We start from the raw sequence: 24,533 nt of genomic DNA, 5'->3' as shown, positions 1-24,533 counted from the left end.
GGATGAAAAGTTTGCAGACGTGTTTTATTTGAATGAAACAGGCGCTGGGGCCCGATAACGCTGGGGCCTCCGGTTAGTGTGGTGAACATTTGCATTTTAGTCCCGACAGTTTTCCAAGCCCGAGCTTTTAACTTCTTACACGTAACCACCCCCCCACCCTGGGCTTCAGGTCTGGAACAGGCGGCCAACAGGAAGTGAGGAAACATGCAGCAGGACCAGGCTGGCAGGTGATAACAAACAGAGCAGGGCTGATTCGGAACTGATAAAACTTTATTTCACTTTAAATCGTCTTTTACAATTTGTCCTGTTTATAACATGTAACTAGAGTTGGGAAGTTTTTTTTTTTTTTTCTTTAAACATACACAAATCTAGTATTACGTCAAGAACCAGAGTGAAGGAAAGGTACTCAGGGTTGTTTTTTTTTTTTTTTTCGTGTTTTTATTTGTATGTTTAAGCTAACCCTAAAGTTTCACAGCCACGTGCGACTAAGCAAGAAAACCGTCACAGAAGCAGACCGTTTTGTTGTTTTTTGGGTTGATTTTTGTTTTATTTTAAGCAGAATACTGGTCAGTAAAAACAAAATGATTTCAGATACCAGATATACAGACAGGCTCGGTGCCACATTCACTACTGCATGGGATCAGTTTTTTTTTTTTTTTTTCCTTAGAAAGCGAAGAATAACCGTCTTTTTGTTCAGCTAAAGAGAGAAAGAGAGAGAGAGAAAAAAAAAAAGAAGCAGCGGGGAGGATGAGTTTTTTTTTGTGTGTCTTTTTCTACTTTTTAAATGTCAGTGCATGAAGAGATTTGTCCCCAGGAAACGAAAAATACCTTCGACATCTAGAGTGGAATGTCATGGTGCTTTAGACAAGGTTATTGTGACACTGAGCAGAAAAAGAGGAGGATGCTTCTGCCGACACCTGTCCTTAAACCTAATCATATGTTTAAACACTTATTATGATTGGTGAAGAAAGGAGGGGGGAAATAAAAGACGCCAATCTCTGACAACTTCAAACCTTTTTTTATTTTTTTTCGGTGCAGCTGGAAGCGTGCCTCAACCGATCTGCACATTGTTTAAAAACCACAATCCAAACTACAGGTTCTCATTTCCTCGATTGGCTGATCGGCTGTGATTTGGCTCCTTAAATGTACACACCCGCCGAGGCCTCTACCTGCACCAAAAAACACATGTGGAAATCACTACTTTGATTTATTCATTTTATTTTTTTTTTTTTTCGTAACTAGCTCCACCTAAACTACCTCGGTTTTTAAAAAAGAGCAGACGAGGAATTAGGATTTTGATCACATAAGAGACGCCCGGGTCTCAGAAAGCGTCTCGTTTTCGACTCGAACGGCTACGGCTAAAAAGGCATGCGGGTTTTTTTTTTCCTTTTTCTGCAGCGTTCGGCTGTGAGCGCTAACACGGGACTTGACTAAACTTGTCTGCAGAGGCAGGAATGGACAGAATGAGAGCAGAGACGGAAGACGGAGACAGAAAAAGATCTGGTTTAAAAAAAAAAAAAAAAAAAAAAAGAAGCAGCTGACTGTAACGGCTTCATGGTTTTATCTGCAGGCGGGTGGTAAAGAACATCCAGAAACCATTCTGTTCTCCAAAACAAAAAAAAACAATGATTTACAGTTAAGCTCTAAAAAAAAATGTTTTACAATTTTACAGTTTTCAAAAAAAAAAAAACAAAAAAAAAAAAACGGAGCTGATGGATTGGTTACAGAATCAAACACACCCAGACGGAGGCGAAGAGAGGCGGGTGGGGTCAGGGAGGCGAGCGGGTCCGCTCTGCTGAGACCAAAGATGGAATGTTTCCACTCCTACTGAACAATTTACCGTTTTTTTTTTTTTTTTACCCCTTTAGCTTCAAACTAAAGATGTGAGAGATGGTGTCGAATCTTTTCAGGTCCCAGTTGGCAAAAAAAAAAAAAAAGGATTAAATAAAAAAATGAAACCGGCGAGTGTTTGATTACCCAGTAAGAAAAAAAAAAAAAAAAAAAAAAAAAAACACTTCTTTAACTTTTGTCAGTGTCACAATACAGCCTTGTGTGGAGGACCCTTCTGTATGAACCCCCAGCAGAACTCCCCCGCTGATCAAACCACCACCCGCCCCCCCCCCCCCCTTCACTCCCAGCTCAGGAGGACCTGCAGGAAAAACTAAGCACCACAGCGTTTGTTGAAAATAAACGGACAGTTTAATAACCTTTGTTTTCGTTTAAAGTGGAATAAAACCAGCCATTTGTTTTTTGCCAGTACACTATGAAAAGCCAAACAGAGAAGGGATGGACAACTATATAAATGCTTCAACTCACTAGGACAGGAGGGGAGGAGGAGGAGGAGGAGGGAGAGAACATACCGAGATGTTAGCGGGGGGGTTGGGGGGGGGGGGGGGTGGAAGAGAAAGATTAAACAAGGAAGGTATAAACAGGAGAAGGTGGGCTCTGGAGGATGTTAATTTAGATAAAAACCCTCTCTGCGTGCTAGAAGACTAAACCGGCCAGAGGTTTTACGCTGCCGGCCCGCGTCGGAGTGCCATGATGGAGAGAGGGCGGGTGGGAGGCAGGGAGGGAGGGGGAGGGAGGGAGGAGGAGCCAAGATGGCGGCGAGGGAGACGGAGCCGTGTCCTTCCCCTCGCCTCGCTCGTTAATATTTGTGAAGGTCGGGTGCAATTCATGCTGTTGGTTATACAGAAGGAAAGTCGGGCGGCTGGGCTCGGAGAGGTGGGACGAGGGAATGAACGGGCCGCTTTATGTGTACGAAGAGAGGGAGGAGAGAAGAAAGAGGAGGAGATAAAAGGGAGAGGGGGGGGGGGGGGAGAGGTGTTGGGATGGGTCAACAGTGAAGTGCGCTCTAGTTGTCCGCGTCGCCGGTTTCACCCTCGTCTCCCTGGTTTTCTGATGTCCACAGCTGCGGAAGGGAGCAGAAAACAGCTTTAGGCTTAAAAAAAAAAATGGCCGCTCACATTTCTGTTTACAGAGAGAAAAAAGGTCATCTAAGCTGGTCGTGCTTTACTGAGACGCAGCATTTCTTAAACCAACATGGATACGATTGCCTCCACACCGGCTTGATAAGCTGACAGGTTGGAAAACATGAAAATAAGACAATTCTAAACGGGCTTTTTGTTGTGATTTCTGTAATTAAACTCATCTTCTAATTCACAGGTGTCAAACTCAAGGCCCGCGGGCCGAATCCGGCCCGTCAAGGTAAATTATCCGGCCCTCAAGAGCCAAAAAAAAACAGGCACTTCATGTCATAAAGTAGAGGCATATATCCTTTTAAAGTGTATAAAGTGGCTAAAACTGTGCCTCCTGTAAGTGTAACTCACCCCAATATCAACTTTTTTTGCAGACAAACTGTATAAACTGGACCTAAGGTTGCTACTTTTATGTTACTGTGCATTTTTTATAGTTCTATGTGAACTGGAATGAAATTATGAAATGAAAAGTATCATCTATACATGTGCAACCGGCCCTTTTAATGACTTCATGACACCAAAGTGGCCCCATATAGAAAGGAGTTGGACACCCATGTTCTAATTTAATGAAAAGTATTTATGCTCCAGTAGAACAAACCAGTAAAAACAAAACTGACAATAATGAGAGTTGTTAGAAAATTTGAATTTCAATAAGGAGTTTTCATAATATTGAGATAAATACCCATATTTCCTAATTAACGGAACAATTAAGCCCATAATTGCAGATTTGGGTTTAAATCTTTAATCAACATGTTTCTTCTGGCTGGAAGTGATATTAACATCTCAGACTGAGGCGACCAGAGTCCTGAACCGGATCTGGGGGAGAACCAGTGGAAGGAGCTACAGATTAGGGTGATGGTAAGGAGGCCCTCTGACCTCAAAGACTTGGAGCTTATCACCAAAAATAAGACAAAAAAAAAACATAAATCCTTTTATCTTTAGAGAGATTCCCGCCTTCTTTACTATCAGAAACAAACTTCTGGGTTGATTGAAAATAACTAAATCTACCAGGGAACGCGTGGCAGACGATAACAGGAGTAGGGCTGGGCGATATGGATTAAAAAATAAATCTCAGATTTTATCATACCAAATCCGATTAATCGATTTTTTTCCTCCTTTTTGTTTCATAAAAAGAAATTAAAGAAATTATTTTAAAACCTTGCTTTTTATGTCAAGCATTTCGTCAGGGAGTTGACCTGAATTCAAAGTGCAACTAAAAACAAGCTGTGAAACAAGCTTGTAAAACAAGATGGCAGCCGTGTCATTATAAACAATGAAAATATAACAAAACATTTGCTGCTAGTGGTATTACACATTGAGCTAAGAACAGGCTTCACTGCACTTGTGAACTTCAAACTAAGTTAAAAAAAAAAGTAAATAAGTAAATGAAGTAGCTCGTATTATGGTAAAAAAAAGTTTCCACTTAACAATATTTTGACAATAATTTTGCCTAAACATATATTCAGCATCACATGCTGTTCTCTTCATGGAAACCCAATGAGTGTATTGGCAAAATAAAAATCCAGATTTTCCAAAAATGAAATCTTAAAGAATTGTAAATTTGAATTAATCGATTAAATCGATTTATCGCCCAGCTCTAAACAGGAGTACATTTCTTCCTGTGGTGAAGCTAAGGTGTCAGGCTGGAGGGATAGAAAGTGAGCTCGCTGGCATACTCACAGTAAGGTTGTCCCTTAGTAGCTGCATGATCAGCGTGCTGTCTTTGTATGAGTCCTCGTTCAAGGTGTCGAGCTCGGCGATCGCCTCGTCGAACGCCTGCGGCCAAGAGTTTCATCGTTACGCTTTTCGTTTCACACACAGACATCTGGCTGCTCTTTTATTTCATCAACTTTTTTTTACACTGCTTGTGGGATTACTTTAACCGAATAAGAAGCCTTTTAAGATCAGCTTGTGTTTCTGCGTATACAGCCAGAAGGCCGGTCGTCCCCGGCAGGACGCTTTGTAACCTGAGACGGGCGTGTTGTGAACTCGCCTGCTTAGCCAGAGAGCAGGCCTGCTCGGGCGAGTTGAGGATTTCATAGTAGAAGACGGAGAAGTTGAGGGCCAGGCCCAGCCGGATGGGGTGTGTTGGCTGCATGTCCTTCTTGCTGATGTCGAAGGCGTCCTGGTAGGCCTTCTGAGAGTTCTCCACCGTTTCTTCAAATAAAAAAAAAATAAAATAAATAACTTTAAAAAAGCAGCAGTCATTCAGACGTTCAGAGCTCTCCTACAGGACAAACATTCTTAATGTTTGTTCCTGATTTTGTGGAAAAAAAAAAAAAAAAAAAAAAAAAAAAAAATTGCGCCTTTACTTTGGTAAACAACCTGCTGATTTGAGTGGATACCAGATAAACTCAAGTGCTACTTCAGTCATCCTATCGCCATGGCAATTAGATGATTGAAAACCCTGGCAACAAACGATGCGGCCGTCTCCTAGCAACAGGCCGAAGGAGGCGGGCGCGCCTTCCACTGCGGCTTAACGAAAAGGACAGAAATAGACGACAAAGGAAGCGTGAGATCAAATGACATCTATTCAGGCCCGGCTGTGTAATTTCCACATAATGATTTGTAGAAACGCTTCATCTGAGTTCCACCTAATTATCATCGTCCGGGACTTGCAGATGTGGTTCATAGGAACAACTGATATCGCCTCAGGCACACGCTACACAATTCCCTCAAGTTTTACCTTTTCTCCTCCGAGTTTGAGTCATTTACCGGCAGTCAAAGGGAAGCGAACCGTTAGGGCTGCAGTCAGAGGAAACAGACTCAGCAGTGACGTATAAGAGCTTTTAGATTGCAACAAACCTTGTTTTGGCTTTTTGTTTTACTCCAATTGGTCACATTTAGTGCCAAAAACAGCAGGGTTATAAGTCATTGATTGTGGCGCACCAAAATAAAAGCTGCCACACCTTCAGAATGAAAAAAATATATGATAAAACAATGTATATCATATGAGATATATTTACCTTATATTATGTTTAGGCTAGATTTCTGCACTTATACCAACCATAATCGAGATTGAAATTAATTTAAATATCATGAAATGTTAAAACGCACTTTATTTTGAAAAAACAACGCCGCCTGCTCCTTCCTGTCTTGCTGTGAAGCTGCTAGCGGTGTGCTGCTCTCAGGAGGGAAGGAAAACTAGAGACAACAGTCCTGTTTTGTCCATTTAGTGTCTTTGTTGCTACATTTAGCAACTTTTCAGACCCCTTTAGTAATTTTCTTTCAATAAGCGACTTTTTGTTTTAATGGCGACTTTACCGAGAGCACCAGCCGTTCTGGAGCCATTATATTGATGCAGCAGCGAGAGCTACCATGATCGTTCCTACTTCCCTCAGCGTTGTCTCACAGGCTGCTGCTGCCTCGTCACATAAATGTAGTTTTTAAGTCGTTTTTTTTGTCTCCGAAACTGTTGCAGTTAAATAATTCCCTGAATTTGATTCACACACGGCTTCAATCACTTATTCACCTCGTTCACTTTGTGCGGTTCTGACATCTTTTTGGTAGTTTGTTTTATGTAGTGTCGATTCAGGGAATGTATTAAAATTCATGAACCATTCTGTAAAAAGGTCATTTTTGGTTCCTAACACTTAATCACTATTTTAAGAACTTTTTTTTGTCTCGGCAAAAGCTCTCCTACAGCCTGGGTCACAAATGGACAAACAAATATGCAAATTAGACCATCTAAAAAAAAAAAAGAGGAAACCTCATTTCAGATCCTCACCCTTCTTCGAGTCCCCAGAGGCCACCTCCGACAGGTATCTGAAGTAGTCTCCTTTCATTTTGAGGTAGAACACCTTGCTCTCTGCCTGAGATGCGTTGAGAATGAGGAATTTGTCGAGCAGGTTCTGTAACAGACAAGACGACCCACAGGCGTCACAAACGGGGGACAGGAGGCCTGGGATCCACACGCCAGCAGGAGAAACAACGTAAAAGGAGCTACGACCACTGCTAGCATCTTAGAAGCGAGCCGTAACGCGTTGTGGTCAGCGGACGGAGCCGCTTGCTGCCAGCGTCCTCGTCTCCCCGTCTGCAGAGGTGCAGACCGTGTGATCGGCTGCAGCTTCTCTCCCCGTAGCACTGAGTCTGCACTGAGCCCGGCTTTGTTCCATTTAGGGCGGTTTTAATCTGCTGACTCCTCCGACCTGTCCGGGGAGTGTGCCGATATCTACAGAGGAGATCGCTATCCAGAGACGTTGATCTGCGTTTTAGCTTTAGTCGTCGTCTAGTTTCTGCTGCCGTCGGACCCTGAGCCGAATAGTTTACTTATTTCTGCATGTTTAGGTAAAAATATATATTTGAGTCAGATTCTTCGCTTGAGAGCGTAAAGATGGCCAATAACGCTGATTATGATCCATTTGGTAAAGACTCAAACATATTTAGTAAAAAAAATAAAATAGAGTAGCAAACTAAGAAAGACGAGCCTGTCTGGAAAAGTCGGGACGGTTTCAGTTTGTTAATTTGTTCATAACGGTTCTACTCAAACATAAATGAAGTGAATTTTGCCCTAAAAATGGCAGAAGAACAGCTGTAACCTGCTGGGACTTTGCTCCTTATCGGCTCCATTCTCTATAGACGCGTTTCTGCAGAGAAATCTACTGGATCTACATGAAGACATTTTAAAAAGTGTTTCTATTCTCCATCTTCAGACGTCGCCTTTGGGACAACAACTATTTTCTGTCCTCCTCCTCCTCCTGCTGCGGCTTTAAGGACATCCTGCTTCCACTCGTCCTTTCCTCCCTTCATTCCTGCAGCCCCACATCACCACCGAGGCCCGCCGATGGTTTGACCTTGAAGATATTATTAGCCGTCTGCTCATGCGCTGAAATGCTTCGGTCCTATCTGACCTTGAGCAGCTTCTCCTCTCCTCTCCGCTCGTCGGGACGCGAAGGAGGGGATGCTGGCGAGGCGACGCTGATGCAGAGGTGCCGTGGGGACAGAGGCGGTCAGCGTTGAGGCGCTGCGGCCTTTTAAACTGCGTCCCATCCTCGGCTTTCTGCGTCTCTACGGTTTCACCAGCGAGTGTTTGACGCCAAACCTGCCCATTCGGTTAGGAAGGATGTCGTCGTTGTTTGTTATAGAAAAATGAAGCGGGGATGTGGGAAAGCCAAAGTTCAGGGTCTGACGGCGCGTCTCCACCATCACCACCACCTCTGTCCTATTTAACAACCTCCATCCCATTCCCTGGACCCATTATCACCACCCACCTCATCTCTTTCTTTTCACACCCGCTCAGCACCCCCCCCCCCTCCTCCTCCCATCGGTGTTCATACCAGCACGTCGTGGCAGATTTCTTGGAGTTCACTCTCGATCTTCACGCGGTAGTCACGGGCCATCTGCTGTTTCTTCTCGTTTGCCTCCGTCTTCTGCTCGATGCTGGAGATGACGCGCCAGGAGGAACGGCGGGCCCCGACCTGACGGCGGCGGCGAACACACAGCGGCCGTTAAAAGGAGACAGAAAAAAACAACCATCTGCCCAGGACTACAAACTACCTGCGTTTAGGGCTGGGCGATAAATCAATTTAATCGATAAAATCGAATTTACAATTCTTTAAAATTTCATTTTTGGAAAATCTGGATTTTATTTTGCCAATACACTCATTGGGTTTCCATGAAGAGAACAGCATGTGATGCTGAATATATGTTTAGGCAAAATTATTGTCAAAATATTAAGTAGAAACTTTTTTTTTTACCATAATACGAGGTACTTCATTTACTTATTTACTTTTTTTTTACTTAGTTTGAAGTTCACAAGTGCAGTGAAGCCTGTTCTTAGCTCAATGTGTAATACCACTAGCAACAAATGTTTTGTTATATTTTCATTGTTTATAATGGCACGGCTGCCATCTTGTTTTACAAGCATGTTTCACAGCTTGTTTTTAGTTGCACTTTGAATTCAGGTCAACTCCCTGACGAAATACATAAAAAGCAAGGTTTTAAAATAATTTCTTTAATTTCTTTTTATGAAACAAAAAGGAGGAAAAAAAAAAATTGATTAATCGGATTTGGTATGATAAAATCGGAGATTTATTTTTTAATCCATATCGCCCAGCCCTACCTGTGTTAGCTCATTTTGAGTCATTTTGTGGGAAGTTGTAAATGAAATACAAAAAGTATTCTTTTAATTAATGTTTCCACTGACAACTGTTATGATTAATCAACTATTCTATAAAAATATTTCCCTAAAAAAAAAAAGGCAAATCTGTATACATTTTCTTTTTATAATAAAAATAGATTGCATCCTAGTTTTGCCTAATTATCAGATAGCTATGCATTTAGTATAGGGCTGGACGATATAGGGGAAAAAAATCATATTGGTTGATATCGATAATTATCAATAAATTAAAAACACATTTTAAGTGCAGCTCTGGCCATTTTATGCTGTTGCTTAGCAACCTATCAGATAGACACAAACAGTGAATTCAAACTCAACCTTTATCCAACCAACTTTTTACCAAAACTACAACTATTTCATTAGAATAAAGAACGTGTGCTCTCTGAACTTTTTGAAGGGGGCGGAGCTTGTTAACAGAGCGTTCCTGGGCGTTGTGATTGGTTGAGAGGATGTAATGATGTAACATTAACCTGAATGGCTACAACCTTTCCCTCCACAGAGCAGCCGTCCAGACTTCGGCTTTTTCCACGTCCTGCATTTATAATTCACCTCTTGGTTTTGCTTAAACTCGTTTCATTCTGATGTTCACTTTATTTTTTTACACAATTAGAAGCGATTAAAACGGGACGAAGGGATATCCATTTGGGCACTCACACAAAGTCAAGCGATTATCCAGCTAATATGGGACAAAGAGGGAAACATGAAGCAGACAACTTGTCCAACACCAGAGGCCATAGAGCAGCTTTAAAAACATAGCTCTTTTATTTTTATCTGGCTTGGTAGTGGCCCCTGGCCCCAGCTGCTCATGCATGGCGCATGTGCTGCTGCAGATCAACAGACTTAAAGAGCACAAGGGCAGGACTTCCTGCACAAAGTGACATTGGGAGAAAAACAGCGTTAGCTTTTACTAAAATAAAAAAATGGAGACAAAAAAAAATAAATAAAAAAATCATGATGTTGAACAATGATTACAGCTGACATCCTTGGTTACGTTAACTAAATGCAACGGCCCTGATGGCTTCTTTACTCTCAGTGACTTAAAACGCTCCTGCTAATACTGATGCTAGTATGAAAAATATCTACCGTAGTTTTAATGAGCTTTAAACAAACTTTAATCCTGAAGAGAAACAGGACCGGAAAACTTGCTTGCCGCACGACAGCCAGACATAAAATCTTTATTTTTTTATTAGAAAAACAAAGAACTCATCCCATTAGTAACTTCTACTGTATATGTTCCTGTAAATCTCTTAGCTGTTAGAAGAGAAGAGTGGACGCAGGAATTCAAACCGAACCAAGTTGGAAACGACAGATAAATAATTATAAGAAGTAGAACTGACGATGACTCCACAATACATCAATAAAAAAAAAAGGGTAAATAAAAAGTTCAGCAGAAGAACAGTTTTCCTTTCTTTAGTATACCAGCCTATGATGTAGGTTAATATTACTGTCATTGCATCCTCCCAGCCAATCACAACGCAGAGCCAGGAACGCTCCTTCACCAAGCTCCGCCCCCTTCAAAGAGTTCAGAGAGCAAAACTGGAAGTTTTGTTAAAACTTTGGTTGAATAAAAGGTTGAGTTTGAATTCAGTGTTTGTGTCTTTATCCACAAAAAAAAATAAAATAAAATGACCAGATCTGCACTTAAATGTCTGAATGTCTGTTCTGAATTTGCTGATAATCATCGATATCGATCAATATGCATGTCTTCTATTAAAAAGTCGGCTTCCCCCTTTGAGTCTGGTCCCCGTTTCAGACCATTAGAGGATTAATGGTTGACTACAAACCAGCTCGTAGTTTTAAACGACCACCGAGGGTTACGATTACAGCCTGGGGTACAGCGTCCGAAATCAACGCTCGCCGGACGCCAAATACGAGTAAATTTTCCGTTTGGCGAGTAAATTTCAGAGGGCTAGCTGCCACATGGTGAGTAAACGCACCAAATCAGTCGTGTTTTTCAGCGACACGAGACCTACGACAACTTCGTCATGTACGTTTGCTAACAACTAGCGTTTAGCTCAGGCTAAATGGGCGTGGCCTTGCTGTAATTATGTGGATATTCATATGAAGAAATCTAATTACGCAACAAAAGTGCAAACATTTTTTTTTTTTACTCTGTGTGAAAGCGAGTCACTTTTTTCTTTGTTTACAGAACCAAACTGCTTTCATCTGACCGGTGGTCAAGCTCAGGGCAGGTGTACATTTATTAAAACAGTCCTGATTGCTTTAATAACATAACTCCCTGTTAGCTAAATAAATAATATCAAAGCAGCAAAGTAAGAGTCAATTTTAGATGTATAACTCAACTTAATTGTCGGACTCGACCGTGAGCTCTACGCTGGACAGTAAACTAGATTAGAAGCTAATTGCAGAGTCATGATTGCCGTACCACGTTCTTATAAGCAACAGAGAGGAGGTTGCGCTCCTCGTTACTGAGCTCCTGGCCCTGCTCCGTCACCGCCTTCATGGCAGCCGCCATGTCGTCGTAGCGCTCGGCCTGCTCTGCCAGCTTGGCTTTCTGCACCAGGTCGTTCTTATCCATCTTCTAGGCTGAAAAACAAACGACAAAAACAAAAAAAAAAAGGAAGTGGGGGGGATGGAGGAGAAAAAATGTTCAGTAAAATTAAAAATGGGGGAAAACATATAGACAAGCAGAAGAAGAAGAGGTGAGGAAATCTCAAGGGCTCAGACTCTAAGTGGGGCAGGATGAACAGAGGCCTCAGAGCAGCAGTTTTAAAACTCAAACCATTTATGGATAAAATCTGCCACGGTGAACAATAAACTCGATTCTTCAGACAAACGGGGGCTTGAAGACCTTGATTGAGTTAAAAAGTCAAAGAAACGGCATCTTTTCTCCCCTTTATTTGATCCCTGAAGGCGTTCTGCTCTTCAGCTCTGCCAGCAGGTCTAAGTAGGGCAAAGCCTCACCTCCAGCTCCCTCTCATCTGCAAACCTCCGTTTCTCAACATCCATCGCCGTCCTGTACGGCCACCGTGAAACGTCTATTTTTGACAGCAGGCATGTTGTTCTATTGGCTCTGATCAACTCCCTGCTGGATGGAAAACCCAGAACGCCTCCGGTGTTCAAGCGTTGCTCAGGCTTACCCGACTTCTGATCTCCAGGAGGACGCAACGCTAAAAAGCTTCTGTTTTTGACCCAAACACGCCTCTAAGGTGAGTCAAAGCAGTCCGATGGTCAAACTATCCATTTCCCCGTCAGGGCGGCATTTGCTCAACTAGTTAGACGAGGTTGTCTCCACAGCTTTGGCTCTGCATATCTTCAGGCAAGCTGATGTTCTGATGCAACTGCTTCAGTATTTGGGACTAGACATCACAAGATTTCTTCTGCAATGAAGACTTGAAGCTCCTTCACGATGTGTTTTTTTTTTTGGGAGGGGGCAATGTTGTACTTTCACAAAACAGTGATGGTATTAAAACTTCTTTCATGCATGAATTGCAGCGTGGCTACCTGATCAAAATGGTGTTTGGTTAATTTACGCACAAGCAGGATTTTTTCACACCACCAGATGGCGCTTAACAGCAGGAGCCAATCATTTAAAGGAGCAATAAGTAAGATATTTACTATAAAATCAACCTAAATTTTTCTCATTTGTCACCTGGGTTGGAAGTAACATTCCCAATAAACAATCAATCCTTTCCATTAACAATGTTTGAGTCACGTTTTTTCTCCTGTCAAACCTAGAGGTACGGTCCAGAGCTACTGGACTGGTTCCTGGCACTTCCTGGTTTCTGAGCCAATCGTATGAGAGTTCCCAGATATCCCAAAAACAAGAGCGAAGTATTTGGTATTTTATTTTTGCTAAAGAGCAGCGGCCTGCAGACATGGAAGCCAGTCAGAGAAGCGGACCAGAAATAAAACAGAATACATCATCATAGATTTGTCCTGTGAACGTAAAAAATTCAGTGGAGCTTCACAGCAGCAACAAAGCGTTGAGGAAACGCCGGGTGTCCGTGACAGGCATATTGTGGGTGTGTTGTTCCGATTTTAACCTCTAGGTGTCACTATTACTTATTGTTCCTTTAATCTTTGAGTGATCGACAACTGAATGACTGCAGATTGGTTTTCTGAGTCAAACGGTTCTTTGCTACCGAGACCAAAATCCTACAGTTAACGTCCCAGTTAATCATCTTAAGTCACACGGCAAAGTAGACTTTATTATTGAAAAACTGCAAAAATCACAACGCGATCAAACAATTAAAAACAGCTCAGACATTTGGTGATGCTGAGCAGATACCGCGACGCTTCAGAAAGCTGACTGGTCACCTGCTGTAACGCATGAGACAGCAGCCAGGAATGCCTGCATGTCTTCACCACCAGCATCCTGGAACAACTGGTCGGTGCAGGCTGGCTCTCTTCGGACGCTTAAATGTGGTCGATCTGTGATCGAAGACGAGCTAACGACTCGACGCGGTTCTACAGGGCATAGGCGTGCGTCTCAACCGGCCATTGGTGTTCCGTTAGATTACAGAGGTTTCACTACCGCATTTCCTTGAGAAAAGCCTCACCACATCCTGTTTTATTTATTGCCAGATAGATGCTTCTGCTTCAGTACCTTAGATAAAAGTGTGATCGCGTACATCCACAAAGGGGGTTTTGGATTTGTGCGTACATTTAGTTGCAGCAGTTCTAAAACTACTTGGTATTTCAACCATTTTTGACCTCTAGTCAAAACTCTCCAGACAAATGTTTGTGTAATACAATGTTAAAAAGTATGTCGGTAGCTTTAGCAGACCTCCTCAGAGTGAAAGGACAAAACTAACTTGATCGTCTTTAGCCACTCGGAGCAATTAGTTGCCAGTTTGGCCACTTTTTCATTGCTTTCTTCAGTACTGCAGCGTAATTAATAGCCCTGCAGCAGCGAGAACTCCCAAAAGCACACGTTGGGCTCTGATTCAGGAGCTAAAAAGTAGAAATCAATCGCCTGCTCGCATCAAGCGGGGTTCCACTAGTACCTAAACCATTAGCCAAGCATATTCCTATACATTCAAAAACTCATTTCTTCTCATCAAATGGGAAACGTAGCTGAAGTGGATGCAGAGTTGTGCTGAGGACAATGAGGGAAATCTGCCTGGATCAGAAATAAATATTTATTATTAATATCCCTTAATAATCAAAGGGATGTGATTATTCCAGGTGTTGTTGCAAAGATGAATGCAATCTAGTTACTTAGAGATATTAAATGCACCCTCTCTTCTTTAAATCCAACATTAACCAAGACGCACACTTTGCGGATTAGTCATTTATTATAGTACCTTTAATTTACTATGTTGTAAAACTCTCACCCACAGGCCCACCCATCAACTGTTGTGGGCCATATAAAAATATAGTACAACAAAATAAAAAAATTAAAATAAATGCCTCCACAAACAAGCAATAAACAATTAGTTTGGGCTCTCAGTAGTAATTCTGCCTTATTGACTTTCCAAACCAAATAAATCTTGATTAAAATCAATTTATATATATATATATATATATATATATATATATATATATATATATATATATATATATATATAAAAATCTATTTTTACCATCACGTTCCTGCTACCAGTTTGTAACAAGCCTCACCAGCAGCCCATCAGAGTAATATTCTGATTGCCTCTTTATGAAACGCCGCTTGCCCCGGTTTAGTTTTAAACAGATGACGTTAATGACACACGGATCGATTAAAATTGATCTTACTGAGCTCCGATCATCTAGCACGCCAGCATCTCCCGCTACACGTGCAAGGCTGTTATCCAACCACCTGGTTGTTAACAGGCTTACCCACGTCGAGGGGAGGAAGAAAAAGAAAAACCAAAAAAAAAAAAAAAAAAAAAAAAAAAAAAGCCACCATCTTCAAACAGCGGACAGAACACCACCCAAAAACGTCGACACGCACACAAAAAAAAAGGGTTTAAAAAGAAAGCCGCTACCGAACCGGAGAGGTTTCGCTCCAGCGGCTGGCTCGGCGTGCTAACAGCTACGCCCTCCTTGTCGCATTCCCCTGCGGAATTTTAAGATGGAGAGCTAGATTAGCGCCCGTTAGCTTTAGCTGCTAGCAAGCGGGAGCTGACCCAGCGACGACACCCAACCGAAGGCCACGATTCAACCAGCTGTGGAGGGAGGGGTGTGGGGGGGTAATGCAACATTTCAAACGTGATGTGCACCGCGGGTTGGGTTCTACTAGCAGCGACTCCCCCCTTCTCCAGTAAAAAAAAAAAAAAGAAAAACGTCGCCTATGGGCTGACAACTCCCGGGAAATATGGAGGGTGTGTTAGCTCGTTTCACTGCGCCATGACGGAGCTCGGCTATTCGCCCCTAGCGCTACGTTCTCCTACCCGTCTACAGCGACGGGAGGCGCGTTAATGTGGGCTCTCCGACGCAGTGCTTCTGTTCGGCAACGCGTCGTGATGCGTGCTCGGCAGAGGCTGCCATAACGGTTCGGGCGGCTCTCTCTCTCTTTCTCTATATCTCTCTCTCTCTCTCTGGCGACGGCTCGGGCCGCTTGCTAAGCTGTCAAAATGGCCAGACTCGAGCGAAGCGTCTCCCTCCCCGCGCCGTCTACGGCTCGCGTCGAGCCGAGCCCGGGCGCCTTCGATGTCAAATCATCGGTAACACGCCGACGGCCCTCGCAAATACTTGCAACCGCGTCGCAGGTGTCTTGTCGGTTATTTTTCATTATCTAGTCACATTCTCTGGCCTAAATTTCTCGCACCCAGCCCCAAACCACAATAGGCACCTTCCGCCGCAGAGGCAGCCCACGGGACCACGGGCTGCCGTTTCACAGTAGCTAATCAGATTAACCCGCATGTTACATATTGATCCATTAATACACAGATGAACTCACATTTAGAGCGTATTAGGGATCCTGATTTTATTCTCTTAACGATGGGAGTATCTCAAGCCGTCCTCCGCTCGCTGCTCGGGATATTCAGGGCAGTACCACTTCCGCCTGCTCTGACACTTCCGCTTCCTCTAAACCCCACCCCTCCCCCCGCCAGTATCCATGGCGACGGCGCCAGGGGGTTTCCTAACCATTTTGCGAGGGGCTTTGACGTCAGAAGGTCCATGGCAACCGTTACGGGATGACGTCTGCCAGTCTCCGTGGCAACTGTTTCCATGAGACCGTTGCTGTCGTATCAGCATCATGTCAACCGATGCTGCCTTAGCCCAGAATTCTTCTGCCTTGCCGGACTTTAATTGAAAGTAATCTTTTTATTTTAACAACATATTTCTTCAGGGTGGGTGATTGGAATCTGATAGTTAATCTGAGGAGGGAGCTAAACATGATTTTGATGACGAGGAGGTCCTCCAACCTCAATACTTGGAGCTCATCAAGAAAGATAAATTGTCAAAATGTCAGTGGAAACATGCAAAAAGCTGTTTTTGTATTTATTTATTTATTTGGTAAAGGCTCAATGCTGTAATACCAAAAAAAATTACATTGATTGAGACATTTAGCTTTAAATCAGTTTTGGCATATCTTTTTTAGATAAAATCTAAATAAAACACATGCATTATATATTTTTTTAAACTAATAGGCCTACTCCTTTTACACTGTTATCTCTTGAGAGATGTCTGTCTCATTTCCAGCCAAAACAAACATCAGCGTGGAAAGAAAACAATCTTAGATCCTAATCTGTCCTATGAGGAGCTTTTTAAATTAATATTAATAATGTCTGAAAGACTGTCTGACACAACACAGATGGCTTTAACACGTTTTCAGTAAACTCACATCTTGATTCTGCTAAAAATCTTCCCATTGTAGAGAAGGGATAAAGATCATCGTGTTTTTTTTTTCTAGCTGTTCAAGTTATTCTCTTGTAGGCAAAACTTGCAAAAAGACTTTTATTTATTTATTTATTTATTTTGTTGTTTTAAATTATGTCCTTAAAATGGCAAACTTTTCTCCTCCCATGGGCATTTTCCTATTGCTTGTTAAGACCCATATAAAGAGAAATTGATGCTCTACTAGCTTAATCATTTTACACAATTTTTTAACTAATATAAGTTTTTTTTTTAAATCAATTAGACATAAAACCTTTCAAACTGGCACCACATCAACCTCACTGTGGCTTTTGATTATGTTGACCGCATCATCCTACCGGACAGGCTCAGGCAGATTGGAATTGAGGCTCAACTCATATCTCACATATAGAAAAAGCGTTAATGTCCATTGGAATGTTAGGATTTAAACTACCGTGTTCCACAAGGCACAATTTTAGTTCTCATGCTTTTCAATCTTAATGCAACACTACTGGACGGTGTCATCAGAGCGCACAGCATTCCTTTTTATGGTTACCCTGATGAAACACAGCTCCTTACTGCCTTGCTCAATTTCACGTCTAAGGCAGTAAGTAATTGAGCAAGGCAGTAATCCTTTAACTCCATCAGGACAAAAGTGACAGTATCCCATCTGATTTAAACTTAAGTTTCAAAAACTACCAAAAGAATGTTACAAAAAAACATAATTTGAAGAAGAATGCCAGTGTTTATCTGCCAGCTCAATGCAGTAACTTTAGTTCATGCTATTACAAATTGTGCTGGAGCTAGGGCGTTTGTCCTGTAACCGTTGGGTTGCTGGTTCGACCATTTTAGTCATCGTGTACTTGGGCAAGACACTTCACCCTCTCTGCTTGCTGACGGTGGTCATAGGGTCCGGTGGCGCCGACATATAGCAGCCTCGCTTCTGTCAGTGGGCCCCAGGGCAGCTGTGGCGCAGTGTAAATAATAAAGTGCTATACAAGTACAGGCCATTTCCCATTTGTAGAGTAGATTATTGCAAGGCATTGCTTTCTGGCCTTCCTAAATGAATTAATTAAACCTACTTGACCCATAACTCAGCTGCAAGAATGCTGACAAGGACCAGAAAGCAATCACACAATGTTTAAAAGTCTTGAACGCTTATCCAAATTTATTTATTACACATTGTTTTGTGCCAAAGGCCCATTAGACCACTGGGACTTCTGAAGTAAGAACCAAAGCACAAGGTGAAGTATATTTTTCTCACTACGGCCCTCAGTTGTGGAACCACTTTCCTGAGGATAATGAGCAGTTGAGAGTTTCAATATTTTTAAAAGTACACTAAAGGCACGTCTTATCAGTTGGGATTTTCAGTAAAGTTTTTTTGTGAGTTTATTATTTCTTATCAATGAACTTAGAGTTATTTATTTATGTATTATTTTATTTTCATTTCTTACAAATAACAAGTATTCTCATTCGCGTCCTTCCTCCACAAATTTTTTTTTTCAATTTAATTTTTTACTATGCATGTTTCTGCATGTGTACCGTTTATGATTTCAGGTTAATCTTGACATGTTTTTGTACTCTTTTTTTGTATTTTTTTTATTTTCCAGAATAAACGATTTCATAGCAAAACAGGACCCAGAGAAACTGCAGCTTTTATTTTGAGGGGATTCTTCTTCTTGATTCTTGACTCTTAAACTATTGAATACTGTCAGTGCAGGTCTCTGTAAAAAATAATGACTCAGACAGCTGCAGCTCATACAAAATTCCAACACCAGCTAAATTAATTGCATTACATACTTCTTTGCTGCACCGGTGCCTGCTTTCTAACACTGTGATGAATTAGAGAAGTCAGAAAATGTCACAAAAGTGCTGTTTTTTAAACAGCAAAGTCTTCGACATGCTGAGCGGCATAAGCTAAGCTTAGCTGTTTAAATATCCCCAATCATGGCTCTGTTCTGACACACGGTCGGCATGATGGCATTGTTCAGAGCAACCGAATCTACAAAACAATGGAAAGAAGAAGGTACAAAACTAATTTTATATACAGTACATGGACCAGTTCCTTTTAAATAAACCTGTTTTCCAATTACTTGCTCAACTTAATCCACAATAAATACATATGACAACCAGATACATTTTATTGCACAGTAAAGTGACACTTTAAAAAAAAAAATTCTGACTAAAGGTGCTTAACTGTCTACTACTTTGTGGTTTTGTACCAATTAGGACAATAAAAATATTGTCATAAAGTTATTTATTTGATTTCAAATAGTTATTTTTTTTTAAAGAGACCTAATTATGAATTACATATCAGCAGATAAAACAAAAATAACGTGTAAAACAAAATCTAAATCTATTTTACCTAATTGACCAGCTCATTGAATAGACAGGCGCAGGAACCACAACGGTAACATCACATGTAGAGTTGCTTATTTTATTTTGAACCCCATCATCTGTTTTTTTTTTGTGTGTGAATTATGTTTATCTTATTTTGCTGCTAAAAGTAATTATTTTTAATAAATGCACAGCAAAAGGTGACAGATATTTCACATCAATCTCTACCTTCATTTAATCTAAACTGGAATGTTGTCCTTCATCCCATAACACAGATCCAGATGCAGTTCCGTTCAAAAACGTATACTTATGTAACTCATCCTCTCCTTAATCATCCAGCGATGTTGGGATAAATATTCTATATTTGTTTAGTTTACAGCACAAGGCCTCTGCCTCTTTGTTTTATATCTAGAAGTATTCAACCGTTTTCGGTTTCACTCCTGTATTTCTCTGCTGGACTCTTTTTGGATAATGATGCTGCAGTTCTGTTCTCACCTACCTGACAATACTTGGTTTTAGTTTTATTTTCATATTAAAATCAACATAGGCATATTTCATATTTCTGAGATTATCTTTATTTCCCCTACTTGTACTATCTGACCTGGAGAGAATAAACACGTAGTTGAGTTGGGTTAAAAAATACAAAATGTTTTATGAATCAGCTACGCATAAATGCTTTTTTTTTTAGTAACAGTCACTGTATTTTTGTGGATATATGAATTTGCATTCTCTCCATGAAATATGTTTCTTAACATTCCTCACCCCATAGTCTATGTATTGCATAAAACGAGGAACACATTTTGGATTACCAAAAGTATTTAAATTTGCTAAGTGTCAGAATAATAAAAGAAATGCATTTTTCATTAATTACTTCAAACCAAGTGCCCAGATCGATACCACACTTATTTACTGTAACTGAATCCTCTTTTGTTAAAATGTATATATTAATTTTTACAAGGTAAATATTCTATCAACCTTTGTTTTGTATATTGTACTCAAAGTGTCTTCATGACCAAAGTGGAACCAAAGTCAAATTATTGTGGTGGTGGCAACTTGGCCATTAAAACTGATTCTTATTTTACGCTTTTAAAAAACATTTGAATTAAACAGCGGCCCTTTTAGAAAAAATAATCTAAAAGGTCAAATTTCCAGATAGCTGAAAGTGCCATGTTCCTCTGTTAAACCAAATAAATGCTACTAACACCATGGAAATGTGCAGCCATTATACCTTTCAGGAAGGATTCTGTATGTTGGAGATGATCATGATTTGGTGCAAAATGTGAGGATCAATTCCACAAGAAAAGCGAGACTTTGTCAAGAGGCCATGTTCAGCAATAGGCACATTAATCGTACAGCCCATAGATAATCAACTGTCCGATCAATGGTTTATCAAGCTTTTCATATCATAAAATACAGCTGCGGCCAAAATGGATACACTTACTGTATATTGAATTTATTATCTTTAAACCATTCTTTATCCAGGGTAGAAAGATTAAACTACAACCACGTTTAGTAGCATTTAAAAGCAATGGCTGAATATATACATTTCATCTGGGGTTTTCTCCCATACACAGAGACCTGTGACCGTACAAGATGTCAGGATCATCGTTTAGACAGGGGTAAAATGCTTTAAGATGTCCCTCCGCAGGCTTCCTACAACACATGGCTTGATTTTAGACCGTTCTTCCTCAACAAACTGGTGTAATTGAGTCAGGTCTGGTTTAAAGGCTTCTTCTGCACAGAGCGGCCTTTCTATGTTGGTACAGGACATTTTTTTCACCGTGGATAACGACACTCTCCCTACACCTTCACTCAGCATCTCTAAAAGTTATTTTTGTTTTGTTCTGAGGTGGATTTTCACTTTTCACTCCAACACATCTTAATTTCTGGGACACAGAAACCATCTGCTTCTTGAATGCTATGATGGCTGGAACCTCCACGCAGCTAGAAATTGTACACAAGAAAGAATTGGACTTCAGGAGGTCCGCCATTCTCTCCAGTAGCAGATTTTACAACCTAAATGACTCTGCTTGAATCCCAAAGTAACTTAGGTTTTTATGTTGTGCTGATTTTGTTCTCTATTCATTTTTATATTTACTCACATTTTGCAGCCACGTTAATTGGCAATGGGTTAAACATCTTCAATTCAATTCAGTTCAATTTTATTTATATAGCACCAATTCATGAAACATGTCATCTCAAGGCACTTTACAAAGTTAAATTCAATCATATTATACAGATTGGGTCAGATTATACAGATTGGTCCAAAATTTCCTTTATAAGGGAACCAGTTGATTGCTTCAAGTCTCTCCAAGCAGCATTCACTCCTGGAGAAGCGTAGAGCTACAGGGAGAGTCGTCTGCATTGTACATGGCTTTGCAGCAATCCCTCATACTGAGCATGCATGAAGCGACAGCGTAACACCTTTTTTATGAAGCAAATTCTTCTTTCTTTTTTTGTTCTGTTTTCATTTAATAACACTGTCTTGACATTATGATTGGTTGTCATAGTTGCATGTGGAGTCTGAATCCATCTCTGGGTTTAAATCAAGTAACATGAACCTAAATAATTTAAAACGGCAAATCATAATGGCATCTCCCGAGAGGGAGCGGCACCATTTCCCAGCATTTCCTGTGATTCTTACTATCGCCTCTAACATTAGGTTTTCACAACAAGAATGACAGCGTTATGCATTATATTGTCCTTGGTCAATCAATTCTCATGCATTATTTGTTGCAATTTTCTGAAGACCTGGTTTCCCTGTAGGTTTTGACAACTATTCGATGTCTACAGCTGTAAAGGTTCCTCACATGCTTCTTTAAGTGTGTGTGGGGGAAAAAACAACCTAAAACATGACTAAACAAATTAAAAAGGGTTTATTTATTTTTTCCACTGTTGAAACTTCCTCATAGACAAACTACCTCCCAGAGCTGTAGCTCACATCAGTGGCCACTAGATGGTAGTAAAGACTGTGGTTAGATTTCTTGCTCTTGACCGTACTTATGAAACCATTATGCTTTACATGGAAATAAAATGAGAAAATTAAAAGCATACTGCATCAAAGCTTCATGCTTTTTACTCACTTGTATTATTTTGCATCAAAGCTGCGTGCTTCATAAACTCGACGCATTCTAAACAGATTTCCAGGTTGTCGTTTTTCCTAAAAGCCAAACCAGTTTACTCTGACCTAGAAGTGTGTTAAATTTAGATCATCGTCATCCTCCGTTAAAGAGCATTTGAGCTCACCATGTTCTGGATCCCTTTTTTTGAAGTCCCTGTCATACATTAATTCATTCATCTTTTAGAGTTTTAATGTAGAGGCTTTAAGAACCAGGTTTCAAGTGAACAGTAAAGCAATAAAGAGAAGGAGGGTGTGTCTGATGTTTTTGTTGCATATGCATAGGCAAGGAGCATTAACGAAGTATTAAACTACTTATCAGACAATAGTACGATGCTGTTCTTGTCATCTCCATAAAAAGGACATTCAGCAAATTGTTCATTTAGTTCAACAAAAGTATATTTATATTTGGTCTCTTTTGTTGCTTTACCTTAAGGGAAAAATATCAATAATAGATTAAAATCAGCCACAGGCATCATGCCAATATTCCAAAGAAAAGCTAACCCACAAATGACAAAATTCAGTAAAGTTCATGCGCTACATTGGAAAATCATGCCACTTGATCCGTTTTGCATTTTCTCACACTAAAACCAACAATTGGATGCGTGTTATTCATATTTTATGATACATGAGCACAGAGTAAAGCGTAATTGTGAGGTTGGAGGTGACTTCTGTCTCATAATGGGGCTTTTTTTTTTTTTTTTTACTGTGAATCCCTGATTCAAAAACGTTTATGATAATACAGGGTGATATGTGGTGTTAGTTTTCCCCTCACACACCAGATTTTTTGCTCTTATCTGTTCAGAGCGCCTCATTCCACCTTTTTGCTAAGCCCCCTGCGCGGCTTAAGGCCTCCTGCAGATGGGGTTTTCTTTTAACTTTAACTCTTTCTTATCTGGCTTCCATAGAGTGAGCTGTAAGACTAATAGTTGTCCTCTCAACATATTCTCCCACGTGAGCAGTGGACCACTGCAGCTCCTCCAGAGTCACCATGGTTCTCTTGGCTGTGTGACTGATTTACGCTCTCCTTGCCTGACCTGCAGGTTTACTGTGGTCCCATAAATGCAACATATTAAAATGGATTTGGCAGAATCCCCTTTAACATCTAAATACCAAAAATCCTGACTTTTACTCGAAATTGTTCTAAAGGATTCTGTTAAACCTTCCAATGAGACAAGTGCAGTATTTTTTTAACTTAATGTATGATAACAATAGATTTGACATATCGGTGCCTTTTGGGAACAACACATTAAAGCAATATCAATTTAAAAAAAACACAATCATGATAAAAATACTTCTGGATAGATGAATCCACAGAAAAGGTGGTGAAAGTTTGAGGTGAGTCATGATCGTGGTGAGTGATGAAACTATAAGAAGGTCCCCTCTGGTTACGTTCAGCCAAGGACTGATTTATTGCCACCAATCCACACAGAGCGTCACATCTCATCCTTTTTTTCTCTCTCAGCGTGTGCAAGTTCCTGCTTGTCTACAGGGAGCGCTTTGGTAAAACGGACCTCCAAATCCTTCCACGTTCCTGTACGGGCATCATGCTCCAAACTATCTTCGTTTTCCTGGCCTCTCAGTCCTTCCCAGTTCAGTTTATAATCCGTCTCTGCAGCAGCAGTCCGATCTATCACTTTTAGGAGCACATAAGCCAGCCTCTACCGATTTATTCAGGCACTTATTAGGTGTCCATTCAAATACTCATGTCAGCACCTTCATATGTCCTTTCGTTTGGGTAATGTAAAGCTTTTTCTCAACTTAGGAAGGCATTGATATTGAGATACTTTAACAGACTTTGCCATGCAGTTAAATTCAGACATATTTTCTGAGCCCGTGGTTAAAGGGAGGTGTGAGAGAGAAAAGAGAGAGAGAGAGAGAGAGAGAGAGAGAGAGAGAGAGAGAGAGAGAGAGAGAGAGTACAGACCTTCATTAAGCTGCAGGTTTCCATTATTGGGAGTGGACAAGTGGCAGCGTTCACACCTGACCAGTTTTCTGATTACTCTGCTGTCGATTCAAAGAGCTCTTGGACAGAAAGGTCTTTGTCCAAAGATCATCCTCAGAGGTAGAGTCAAGTCCTCTTTAAATAAACTTCTTACACACCTTAGAGATTTTTACCTCATGTACTTCCAAGCGTAAGTCTTTGACTACACTTTCCTTCCGAGAAGATGGATCCTTTGAGCCACTTCCTCCGTCTGAGTAAAACTTAGTTTAGGTTATGTTACGTTGTAGTAGT

General features: G+C 40.9%; 1 protein-coding gene across 1 annotated transcript; it reads right to left on the bottom strand.

The window, feature by feature from the left end:
- Positions 1 to 252: 252 nt before the first annotated feature.
- ywhaba (tyrosine 3-monooxygenase/tryptophan 5-monooxygenase activation protein, beta polypeptide a) lies at positions 253 to 16,084 on the bottom strand. The gene is made up of 7 exons (XM_012869560.3): positions 15,944 to 16,084; positions 11,483 to 11,643; positions 8,255 to 8,395; positions 6,706 to 6,829; positions 4,972 to 5,135; positions 4,659 to 4,754; positions 253 to 2,911 (listed from the first exon to the last, which is right to left on the bottom strand). The coding sequence occupies exons 2-7, from the start codon at positions 11,633 to 11,635 to the stop codon at positions 2,855 to 2,857; spliced, it is 735 nt and encodes a 244-aa protein (XP_012725014.1). The 5' UTR covers positions 11,636 to 11,643; positions 15,944 to 16,084; the 3' UTR covers positions 253 to 2,854.
- Between the last annotated feature and the right edge of the window lie 8,449 nt (positions 16,085 to 24,533).

This window comes from Fundulus heteroclitus, chromosome 20 (assembly GCF_011125445.2).
Source record: "Fundulus heteroclitus isolate FHET01 chromosome 20, MU-UCD_Fhet_4.1, whole genome shotgun sequence".
In the NCBI taxonomy this organism is placed as follows: domain Eukaryota; kingdom Metazoa; phylum Chordata; class Actinopteri; order Cyprinodontiformes; family Fundulidae; genus Fundulus; species Fundulus heteroclitus.
The sequence above is the reverse complement of the archived record's forward strand: the minus strand, read 5'-3'. Positions and strand labels throughout refer to the sequence as shown.

What these genes read in the sequence shown, in the direction of transcription:
- ywhaba (XM_012869560.3), bottom strand. Translation starts at nt 11,635, where the DNA reads ATGGATAAGAACGACCTGGTGCAGAAAGCCAAGCTGGCAGAGCAGGCC. An exon ending in CCTGCTCTCTGGCTAAGCAG is followed by an intron (nt 4,755 to 4,971) that starts GCGAGTTCACAA and finishes TCTTGGCCGCAG; the next exon opens with GCGTTCGACGAGGCGATCGC. An exon ending in TACTAAGGGACAACCTTACT is followed by an intron (nt 2,912 to 4,658) that starts GTGAGTATGCCA and finishes TCCCTTCCGCAG; the next exon opens with CTGTGGACATCAGAAAACCA.